The following is a 12,778-nucleotide window of genomic DNA, read 5'->3' as shown; positions in this document are numbered from 1 at the left end:
TCACTCTGTACATGCTACCATTAGGAGATATCATGGAAACATGGAATTAGCTTTCACTTTTATGCCGATGATACTCAGCTCTATATTTCTTCATGCCCTGAGCAAAATTTACCAATTCACAAAATTAACGGAATGCATTGCTGATATAGTAATTTCCTACTACTTAATTCTGAAAAAACAGAGATTCTTATTATTGGACAAAAAACGTCCTCATGTATTAAGGTGAGACACCGCAGGCAAATTATTTTTTTTATTTTTTTTCACTGGTCAATTTTGAGATTTGTTCAGACTTGTGGTGAAAAACAAGTCCAAAATACACATTTAGGTCTATATTTTACTACACTTTGTCTATTTGCGTCTGTTGAGTTCTCCTAAATTCAACAAAAGTTGGCGTTCTAAATCAACATGCTGCTTCGCGATCTCTGTCTGTACCCTGTCATCACAGATACCGCGTTGGAAAGCTCTATCTCTGATACATTGGTGTCAGATACAAATATGGTAATTTCCTTTTTATCATCAACAATTCGTGAAAGTACAACGGGCATTTAACTCTAAAAGCAAAATCTCATTGGCTGATGTCAATTTCTGACAACGTGATTCGTTCAGATGCATCACGTGACGTGCTCTGACATTTAGATGTGTGTTTTTGACTGTTCAGTTGAAGGCCATAAATGCTGTGTTTATAAGTTTTGATGTGATTTAGGTGGTTTGTAATGTTGTTCCTAATGATTTGATAAGATAGTGTCTGTAAATAGTTGCTTCCACTAAAAAAGTATGAATTTTTACATTACAAATCTTTAATGCCTTTTTCTCAAAATGAGTTTTTTTTTTTTTGTCATTCTCCAGTATACACATCTCAGCCTATGTAGCACCTATGTACACCAAACTTTCCAGTTATACACTTAGCAGTATTCTCTGAAGATATTTTTGTTAATAAATCATTCCTGGCCTGATTTGTGACATTTTAATCAAAGAAATATGGCGAATCGTTAATAAGGCTATGGACAGTACATTTTGATTTCTTAGGTAATGAAAGCATATATCCAGAAATCCCTCTGAAATTCTTTTTTCATCTCGTGTGTAAACAAAATGAAAAAAGAATTTTGCACCTGGCTTTATCATATGTTCAGATCTATCTACCGAAAATATATGCAAAATTGCACATATTTAATGAGATAATGCCTAATTTGCACAAACATACAAATTTCAATTTTACTTTTTATATACTTGTGTAAGTAATCAACTGAGGAAGTTTCATGGTGATATCTATTATTTTAAAATTCTACCCTGTTCACCTGTAGTGTCTCGCCTTAATCTAAAATACTATCTAACACTTCATGGCTGCTCTGTCAAGTCCCCGTCGTCGGTTAGGAACCTGGGTGTGCTCTTTGATATCAATCTTTCATTTGAAAGTCACGTGTCTAGTGTATCTGTAAAACCGCATTTTTCATCTTAAGAATATTCCTAAACTACGTCATATGCTCTCATTGACAAATGCGGAACAAGTTGTTCATGCGTTCATGACATCAAGGCTAGATTATTGTAATGCTATTATGGGTGGTTGCCCTGCACGCTTAATAAGCAAACTACAGCTGGTCCAAAGCGCAGCAGTACAGAGCAATGCAGCTCCGTCAAATTGGTGCGTGTCTTCGGTAAACTACATGTTTGTGTAAATTTTTGTATCTATAAATTAGTTATTGTTCTGAATATTGTTTATTTAAATTCAAAGAAAAGAACATACAGAGCCGTGATGTGAGTCACCTAAACGAGTCTCACGTCGGTCTTTTCACATGATGTAAACGCCTGATGCCTTGCATAAAATTCTATGATTTTTTTCAAAAAAAGATACAGAATATAAATGCTTAGAAAGTTAAAATATGTTCTCAGAACTGTACACTGATTGTTTATGGACAGGTTATGGAGTCAGTCGCAGCATATTTTGGTCAATAAAATACCCAAAATGGGTTGTTTTTAATCCAGTGTTTTTTTAGAGTGTAGTTCAAAGTGTCAATGAAATGCTATTGTTTTATTTAAAATAATTCCAATATTTAATGCTGGTTACACTAGTGCCACCAAATGCTCTTAAATGTGAATCTGCAGCAGCTCAAAGTTTATATCTAGTCAGCACTTGTCTTTAAAGGGCAAATCAAATAGTAGAAATATTATCTGAAGAAAAAAGCATAGCATCATTAGCGGTTGAATATTCCAGCCCAGCGTGAATGTCTAAAATGACACAATCAAGAAAGTTCAATGTTCAATTTTAATTAGTTTAATGTCTTTTTATATTCTTTACCTGAAACAATGTACATCTCGAATAAACAGGTAAGAATAAACACCAACCTCTGTGTTCTTAAGTATCATGTTTAATTTTCTTAAATTGTTTTTGATGATCAATACAACCTTTAATTAACTAGGGCTGCAAGAAGGAATTGATGAAATCGATCATGAAAATAATCAACAACCAAGATAATTATAGATTAATTGTGTGCTCAATCATGTCAATTTACAGCACTGAAAAACATAACTATGGACAAAACGCAACTTTATATTTCCGAGAACGGTTTGTAATTGTGCCGTGCCGTACCAGGCTCAAGTGGAAACACAACTGGAACCTTTTCTGAAGGTGGAAAAGCAGCTTTTGTTGCTCAGCACTTAAAGATGAACTACTTACCGTGATCTCAGAGTGTGTTGATGTGGTTTCTCCACTGCATGGATCTTCAGGTGTAGCTTCAGGTGACTTTTAAAAGAGAAACTCTTTCCGCACTGATCACACGTGTGCGGCTTCTCTCTGCTGTGGATCCTCTCATGTGATCTCAGATGTGATGAGTCACTGAATCTCTTGTCACAGTGTGAACAATTGTAAGGTTTTTCTCCAGTGTGAATCCTCTCATGTGATTTCAGAGATGATGGCTCACTGAATCTCTTGTCACAATGTGAACACTTGTAAGGTTTCTCTCCGGTGTGGATCCTCTCATGTCTTATCCGAGCTGATGAGTGACTGAATCTCTTGTCACAGTGTGAACACTTGTAAGGTGTTTCTCCAGTGTGGATCCTCTCATGTGATCTCAGTTGTTCTGACAGACCGAATATCTTGTCACAGTGTGAACACTTGTAAGGTTTTTCTCCAGTGTGGATCCTCTCATGTCTTTTCAGATGTGATGAGTGACTGAATCTCTTGTCACAGTGTGAACACTTGTAAGGTTTTTCTCCAGTGTGGATCATCTCGTGTGTTTTCAGAGATGATGACACACTGAATCTCTTGTCACAGTGTGAACACTTATAAGGTTTTTCTCCAGTGTGGTTCATCTCATGTGTTTTCAGATGTGATGATCGACTGAATCTCTTGTCACAGTGTAAACACATGTAAGGTTTCTCTCCAGTGTGAATTCTCTGGTGCTCTTTTAACTTGCTTGGTTTAGTGAAAGTCTTCTCACACTCAAAGCACATGTACTCTTTCACACCAGTGTGTATTTTCTCATGTTTATGTAAATATTGCAGCACTGAAAAACTCTTTCCACACACAGGACATGAATGCGGCTTTTCCTTCGTATGAACTGCCACGTGTGCCTTCTGGTGTGATTCACAGGTAAATCTTTTGCCGCACTGATCACATGAGAATGGCTTCTCTCCGGTGTGGACCCTCATGTGAACATTAAGGCCTGCTGATTGCCTGAAACTCTTTCCACACTGATCACATGAGAACGGCTTCTCACCGGTATGGATTCTCATGTGAATCTCAAGACTTCGTTTGGCTGTGAAGCTGTTTCCACACTGATCACATGTGAACGGCTTCTCTCCAGTGTGGATTTTCTTGTGAGAATTAAGATTACCTTTGTCTGTGAAACTCTTTCCACATTGATCACATGTGAACGGCTTCTCTCCGGTGTGGATCCTCATGTGACGCTCAAGACTTTGTTTGGTTTTGAAACTGTTTCCATACTGAGTGCAGGTGAAAGATTTCTTGGCTTTTCTTTTCTTTAAAAATGTATTTTTAGTCTTTGAGCGACTCAAAGGTTTTCCTCCAGGTTTGACATGATGTTCCTCCTCCACTTCACTCAGTTCTTCACTCTCCTCCTCCACTTCACTCAGTTCTTCACTCTCCTCGCTCTCTTCCATCAGGTCTGACATGTCAGAAAAAAAATCATTTTCAAATTAATAAATAACTTTCTTAAAAATCAAAATATTTCAAAGAGAGAAATATGGAATGAATGGATATTATCCCAATTGATTATCCCAGATGTAACAGGCAACTGCTATAAAATATGACAATTTGTGTGTTTTTATAAATTAATTATAGGCTACGTTCCTGAAACTTTCCATGAATCAGGTACACTGATCTTCCAGTTATTTTAAAAAAACATAGGCACAAATCCCATGTTTCTGTACTGAGAACTATTATGTTTGATCAATGACACACTTATATAACATGATATGAACATTAAAATGCACAATATTGGCATACTGTGACACCTACTTTTTGAAATGTAATTGTTTAAATATTTATATTATTTGAATACCATGTTATTTCTTTTGATTTTTTTTTATAAATTTGGGTTTAGATAGCTCAAATTGCTTATGTCACTTAAGCCGCGTTTCCACCGCAGGAACATTCCCCAGGAACTGACGCCGATCACCGTATACATATATAAGCTCCTTCGGTATTATCAGCAGCTATCGCGTTTCTCAGAAGCGAATTACCCTCCTTCATCCCCAGCTCCTTCTCTTGCCCAGCCAGGATTTGGCATTCTGATTCCCCTTGAATCAGAATAAATTCTCGATTATGTTGTACTTTTTAAATCTTATTGCTTGGTTATTGCTGCTCTCTCTGCTCTTATCCATGCTAGGGAGTTCTCGCCCAGAACGGAACCATACCGCCAATCCAAACTGTATGCTAATTGTCAATCGTATTTGATGGTAGTGGTCCTGGCAGAACTGTTTTAACCGCCATTTTTAAAAATATATTGCGGTTTGTGGCTTCATGCAGTAAGACTTGTCTGTCTGCAAATATGGAATTTAATTAAAAAAAAAAAAAAACGGCCGCTGGACCGATGACGAGGTTCAGGCTTTATTAAGCGTATTAGTGGAAGTGGACATTTTTCTGCGCGGCCGTCCCAGCCAACTCACGGTCAATGTCCGCAATAGCTGATAACATACGTTATCTAATTTTATGAAGTAAAATCCTATGTTTCTGTAGTAAGAAATACACAATATTGGCATATTTTGACACCAACTTTTTGATATTTAATTATGTTAAAAACTACTAAAACATTTTAACCCTCTGGGGTCTAAGGTGTTTTTGGGGTCCTTGAGATGTTCTGACATGCCCTGACATTTTTGCTTTTTTCAGTTGCTTATAAACATGTTAATGGCAAAAAAAAATTACACACTATTTAGCACAAACAGGGCTACCATGAAATGTGAGCAACAAGAATGTACATGTCTGTATTTTTGAGAGAATAATGTTTATGCATGGTTATTGAAAAAACTAAAAACTAAAGTTTCTGAAATTAGGCCATAAAACACATTCTTAATATGTGCCAATAAGACTTTTGTCTAAAAGATGTCATCGCCTAGTGTTTTTTCTTCAAAATAAAGTGAAAATCACCCTGCCTTATCATTCACATAACACAATACATTGATTTGAATTTTGCAAAGCACTTTCTGTTTGGAAAGGCCATATGCGGAGTGGGCGTCAACGGTCATGTATATGTAGTGGTTCACACCTGAGGAGACAATGGGGCCTGCATACTTAATTAGCCATTCATTCAGGTGAGTCACTGAGCCACAAGAATGCAAGAGCAACAGTTGGAAGCATCTCAATTCTTTTTTAATTTTCCACATATTGTGCTTGCAATTTGGCCTATAATATCCAAGGAAAACATGTCTAGTAATTGTGCAGTTAATTCTCATACTGTATTTTCAGTTTTGGAATATTTATCTTCTCCCCAAATTTGTCAATAATATTTTATATATTTTAATATTTTAAATGAGGTCATTTATTTTTATATAAATGACCTCATTTAAAAGCATAGAATTCAAGCTTCACGTCTGTGTATCTGTATGTCTGTTTGACTGAGTATTCGCTGAGTTACAGTTCATTTTCGGACGCGTTTCAGAATGGTCAACCTTCAGAAGGCAGAACTCGCATCACGTTTATTTTTCTTTATTTGGCAAAAAGCACAACACTTTGTTTTTATTGTGAGTATACACAAAAATAATACACATTTAACAGAATCGATTGATGTATGAAACTTGCTTGTAATATCAAAGTCCACAGAGCAAAATTAATTTCTTTTGAACTGAACTGAAAAAAAGCGAGCTGGTATCGCCGGCGATACCGTCGACCCCAGGGGGTTAATTAAGGGCCGTTCAGACTGAACTTCTTCCGTGAAAGTGGGACACAAGAAAAACAAGATCAAGTGAATTTCACTGCGAGAAAGAACACAAATGTTAGCAGTAAAGCAGAGTAGATTGTACAATTTTACATTTTGGAATGATTATTATTTGTTATACATGTTTGTAAAAATACGTACAAATTCTGGTAACATTGTTACAAATTGCTTAAAACGCAGTGAGAACGCCCTCTGGGTCTGCCGATTGTCTGAAGCCTTTATAGAATCACGCCAATGTATTGGCTGATGGAACGGGCGCCGCCCCGACGCTCTTACGTCCTCACATTATATATGCACGCGCGACATCTACTCCTAAGATTTCTCTGCCGAAAAATAAGCTTGTTGGCAGCGCGAGGAGCTTGGCAGCAAATACAGCGCCTAGTTCCCTATTCAGAGAACATAGGTTACATCAGTAACCAAAGGCGTTCTCTTTCACAGGTTCACTCAATGCTGCGTAGCTTAAGATGCAATTAAGTTTCCTGTCTTCCTCAGAAACAAGAGGGGGAGGATGGAAAGAGTGAAGGTTAATAACCTGAGAGCGAAATGCTGTGGACAATACTTTGGGCACATATCCTGGTCTTGGTCTTAAATTCACCCTGACCAGACCATGGGCGAAGTCTATACATGTCTCGCTAACAGAAAGAGCTTGCAAGTCCCCCACCCACTTAAACAAAGTCAAAGCTAACAAAAGAGTAACCTTGTGAAGGGGGTGGATTGGAATCCACTGCTGCTTCAATGTATATGTAATGAGTGATTATCATCAAGGTATTAATCAATATTTTTCCTTCTAAATATCACATGAGTTGGATGACTTCTCTGGAGATTTTACTTTGTTATAGAAGTTACCAGTGTGACTACTGAAATGTTCTTTTCATGTATTCTTTAATATCAGTATTTGATATTTGAATGCAGTAACATTGCTTGCCTATTTATCCCGGCTTCCAGAAATTAAATAAGGAATTGTTTTGTGTTTTGAGAAAAGTCTTCAACATGTTAAAACACATAGGGGTCATTAAAGTCTATAGTTTAAGGGACCATTTCTCAGTTAAAGCCTATATTTTCCATTTAGACTAAAGCGTCCTATATCCCTGAGAGAAAGAACTTGTTATCTTAATGTTTTGAGACGAGACTACTGTTTATAGTTAGAGCCTGGCCAAATCCAACCTTGGAAAAGATGTGTGTCGGTGTGTGTGTTAGTCTTCTTGCTTACAGGTTAAGGAACCACTGGCATTATTGGAGATTGACTGAGTTGTTGTTCGAGACATGCTGGCACCCAGCCACCCAAAATCTGCGACCTGGAAGGTCACGACATGCCTGACTTCAGGGTCCGAGTGTCAGCGGCATAATCTATGGAGATATGCTTCTGTCTATCTGTATATGTGTGGAAATTTACTATGTTTATCAATTTCTTAGCCAATGAGAATCATTCAACCTGTAAGCAATGACGTAGCTTAGACCTTGGAAATGGTATAACTGCTGTGATCTTTGTAACTGTAAGCGGGGCGGCCTACGAACTCCTGTGTGAGTCTTGAAGCTGAACTTCTGCTGATGAAACTGCAAACTATCTTCAGTAAAACTTTTCTTCAATTTTTTTATAATTCTGACTCCGGGTCTTCTTTCAAACATCTGGTCCATGGGTCCTAAACTGTTAACTTGAGAGTTGGGGCACTTGAGAGTCAGAATCCGCTTCGTAGCTGACTCCAAGGGCTCAAAGGGAGCCTCAGTTAAGCCCTCCAGGACGACTGACAGGTACTAAAAGGGAATTCCAGGGAAGCATGCTGGTTTCAGGCACCTAACCCCATGCTTAAATGCTGAGACTAACCTCAGTTTACCCAGGGTGATCTCATCCGACTCTCTATGAGCTGCAATAGCAGCAACGTATACTCTCAGAGTGGTAGTGGCCGCTCCAGAAGCAAAGTTCTCCTGTAGAAATTCCAGCATTGAACCCACTGGGCAGCTGACTGGGTCCCTAGCATGTGCCGAACACCATGACTCAAAAACCCTCCACTTGGAGGAATACAACCTTCTTGTGGACAGGGCTCTCCCACTTACAGACGTCAGCGGGAAGACCAAAGCTCAAAGCTAGTGGCCTCCAATGGGCCATGCACATAGTTTCCAAATGTCGGGGAAGGATGCCATATCCTTCCATGAAGCTGGGATAGTAGATCCTCCCTGACTGGAATCTCCCAGGGGTGAATTCCAGAAGAGAAACCTGCTTAGAGAACCATGGCTGGGACCGCCAGAATGGGGAGACGAGCTCTGCTCTCCCTCACTCTGGACAGAACAACCTGGATCAACCTGACAGGTGGGAATGCATAAAGTTTCTGCATCGGCCATGGGTGGGCGAATGCATATATCCCCAACGATGCTGGGGGGCTCAGGGAGAACTAAAGCGTTCATTGGGACTGATGCAAAGAGGTTCACTTCTGCTTTTCTGAACATGTCCCAAATCAGGACTGCTGTTCAGCGTTTCAACATCCATTCCCCCGACCTGAGCTTCTGCCTCCACAGAAAATCCGCTGCAAGGTTCAGGACCCCAGGGACATGGACTGCCCTCAGTGAAAGGAATATGTCCTGGGACCACGGGAGGAGGTGACGCACATGCCTGTCCAGGGTGCGTGACCATGAACCCCCTGCCGGTTAACATGGGGCACTACCGCCATATTGTCTGTTCTGACAATGACATGGTGCCCTTCGAGAAAAGGGAGAATGTGAAGAAGGGCCAGGGAAACAGCTCTCAGCTCCAAGATGTTTCTGTGCCAAGAGAGAGTCTCCCCAGTCCAGACCCCACATGCTGGCTTGCCCTCGAAAGCCGCGCTCCAGCCGGTTAGAGAGGCATCCATCGTAATCATTTGGCGTTGGAAAACTGCGCCCATGCCGACCCCTTTCCAAAGGAAGAGGGGGTCGCGCCAGATTGAAAGGGTGCGGAAGCAACTGCATGACACCTTCAATAGGCGAAGAGCTGGTCCTGTGGACCGGGCCCCTGAGAACTTCATCCACCACAGAAAAGGTCTCATGTGGAGCAACCATGAGCCCCAGAAGCCCATGGCAAGTGCCCAAAGAAACACGATGGCCGTGAAGCGGGCCAAACAGGATGTTGAGTATACGGATGCCCTGGAGCCGCAACGGGGCCAGAGCAGCATCCATACACTTTGTGAACGTTCTCTGCGCTAGAGCAAGACCAAAAGGAAGGACCCTGTACTGGTACGCCTTTTCCCCCAAAGGCGAATCTGAGGAACCTCCTGTGTCGCCGTATGACCTGAATATGGAAATATGCATCATTTTTGTCTACTGTCAAGAACCAGTCCCCCGCCCGAATTTAAGGTGGTCGAACGTGAAGGAGAGCACTTGGCGTCCTGACACGTAGTGGGAGGTACCACTGCCTGGATTGGTATTACAGGGTCTGCCTGCTCCTGAGGAAAACAGAACGTGCCTCCAAGGATGCGAGCGGCAGGTATCAAACGCGTCGGGAAGCGAGGGGAGAAAACTTAATGCGTCTCCTTCCTGCCTGCACCTGATGGTTTGAACAAGTTTGATTAGGAACTGCACTTCGAAACACGCTGGGCAGCGAAAGTGGCAGGGTTGGAGAAGGACAGCAAGTGAGAGGTAGGCAGAAACGCTTGCGCGGTCTGTCCCAACCTCGTAAATTGGGGGAAGCTCTTCTTTTTCTGACCTGAGGGTCAGGAACGATTCGAGGAAGCTGGAGCGGAAGGTTTGTTAGACCGCTTCAGCTCAAAATGCCTATAAGGTTGCTGGCGGGGAAAAGGGCGACCACGGGCTCCCCAAACCGTAGCTGGTGGGGGATGAGCCGAGTCACTCCTCCTAGCCGTGAACTCCGTCCTATGAGAAGAACATTTGAGGTCCGGGTTGAGACAGGGCGGGGTTCAATGATTGATCCCTAACCCTCCTGGGCATAAACTGCCTGAAGGCAGCCGACTGGGATTTTGCAGCCCAAAACTTGTCAACCACAGTGCTGACTGCCTCCCCAAACAGAGAAACTGGGGCGTCCAGGAGGAAAACCTTCTCTTTGTCGCGGATCTCTGTGAGATTGAGCCATAGGTGGCAACAACCACACCCGCCATAGACTATAGCGCGTGCGGTGTGCTTGGTGGCTCTTAAGGCCAGATCCGTGCAGATGAAGAATCTTGATGTTAAATCCAATATTTGGGCCGACAAGGTCGACAATCACGCCGGCGTGATCTGCTCGTTTTTTTTTTATATCAGTGCAAAATACTCTGTTGATTTTGATTTTACATACTTGTATTGTACATCATTCAAAACTATTAAATGTCTTCTTTTATTTGTGTACACTCATAATAAAAACAAAATGTTGTGTTTTTCGTAAAACAAAGAAAATAAACATGATGCGCGTTCTGCCGTCTCTCTCAATGTGAAACTCATTCTGAAACGCGACAGAAAATGACCTGTAACTGAGCGAATGTTTGTCACACAGACTTGAAACGCATGTCTATACAACGCTTCTAATCTCTATTTTTAAAGTATGTAAATTATATAAAAAACAAATATTCTATTTTTAAGTAATCCATACGAAAGCAGCGGCATGTACAGTTTCTCAAACGCGTCCTCATTCAATTTAATTTGAACACGCCTACGAGCGCACGAGCGATTGACATGCAAATGATCCATGCGGAGAAGCAGACCTGTAAACGCCCTCATCACCTCAAAACAAAGAAGCAGAGACTTCGTAACTTACTCCTTACTGTGTTTGAAAGACGTGCCAGAGCTTACATTGGATTTAGGCTACCTCAGAAGAAGAAGAACGCGATTTGAAGACAAGAAAGATTTAAGGTAAGAAATTTTTACATATTAGTTTGTTATTGTTGCATAAATGTCACATTGCAGTTGAACTGTTGCTAGATATATGGGGAATATTATAATATTTAGACCCGTGTTTACTGTTAAGCCTACTGTGTTTGTGGATATCTGGTCAAACGTAGATATGTATGGTAACCATAATGTTTTATATTTGAGCGCTATCGCGTTTGAATGTATCAGATTTTGCAGCGCGATCGCGTTTGAATGTATCATTTGAAAATTTGAAAAGCAAAACACACCAAACGGCTTCATGTTTTTACTATTATCTCATTTCATATCATCATAACGAATGGAAACATTTGAATGTTAACATGATAATCAATATATTTTTCTCTAGCTTGGTTGTTACTGAAATATTTTGGAAGATTTATACTGCTATCTATTGTTATTATTATTTTACCCAGCACTGCGCATAGCTTATGCCTACAAGGCACAACAAACCTGTTGTTCATTATATTATATATTGTTGGAAACATTTGTGTGTGTGTGTGTGTGTGTGTGTGTGTGTGTGTGTGTGTGTGTTTTGTGAATTTGAAAAAGCAATTTTAACCAGAAAAATCTAATATTTATTTGCAAAATCGTGCAGGCCTTTCTCTTGATATCAGTATGTTCACTTTTTTTTCAGGGCCCAGATGCCACTGAGTCCTGCCGACTTCAACATTCACATGAGTCTCTGGAACATGAACATGGTAAAGTGAAAATCAAACACCTTGGAAATGAAAGGTATGTACAATGTTTTTAGGAATGGCACAAAGGTCTGTCTTTGAAGTGTTTTTTTGGCATTTGTTGTGTATCTTTGGGTTATGTTGTGTTGTAAATAAATCATTCTTTTTTAAATCTCCTCATTTACAGTATTGTGCAAGGTTGCTCAGAATGACAGGGCTATTAGGAGCTATATTAGGATAGCTCCTAATAGGGCCGTTGGGGAGGTTCTTTGTCTTTCTCAGGTGAGAAAAGCTTACATATTAATGAGGTCCCGCATAAGGCTTTTTCACACAAAACACGTCGTAAAATTTTTAAATCAATATATTGTCTTATCAGAATGAGCAGTCAGGGTGATTTTCACATTGTTTTGGAGCAAATACTCTAGGCTACGTCATACAATTTTCAAAAGTCTTGTGAAGAAATAATCAGTATGGGTTTCATGGCCTTATTTCAGTGAGTATTTTTTTTTGTATTTTCACAAACCACGCATAAATGTCATTATCTCAAAACTACAAACTTTTACATACATGCTGCTGATATATTGTTGTAGCAGAGTTTGTGCTGAATAATATACAGTTTAATTAGACTTTAGCCATGAAAATGTCACAAGTAACAGAAATAACCAGAAATTTCAGAGCATGTCAGAACACCTCCAGGGCCCAGAAAACAGCTCAGACCCCAGAGGGTTAAGCTACGCAGCGTTGAGTGAACCTATGAAATAGAACCTCCCTTTACTGACCATTTGTTAAAAAAAAACCCAGAACATTCTGTACCATTTTCATAGTTGAACTGTTGATCTAAATGTGATGAAGTACTTGAATGTCTCTAACATGAATGTTCTTCAG

At 40.2% G+C, this 12,778-nt stretch overlaps 1 protein-coding gene across 1 annotated transcript in view; it reads right to left on the bottom strand.

The window, feature by feature from the left end:
* LOC311302238 (uncharacterized protein) overlaps positions 1-12,778 on the bottom strand; it is a 55,986-nt gene that overhangs the window by 13,839 nt on the left and 29,369 nt on the right. Inside the window, exon 4 of the mRNA XM_084427949.1 lies at positions 2,672-4,121. Within this exon, the coding sequence (XP_084284075.1) occupies positions 2,672-4,121 (1,450 nt within the window). The remainder of the gene's footprint in view (positions 1-2,671; positions 4,122-12,778) is intronic.

This window comes from Rutilus rutilus (assembly GCF_951802725.1).
Source record: "Rutilus rutilus genome assembly, chromosome: 1".
Lineage (NCBI taxonomy): Eukaryota > Metazoa > Chordata > Actinopteri > Cypriniformes > Leuciscidae > Rutilus > Rutilus rutilus.
The sequence above is the reverse complement of the archived record's forward strand: the minus strand, read 5'-3'. Positions and strand labels throughout refer to the sequence as shown.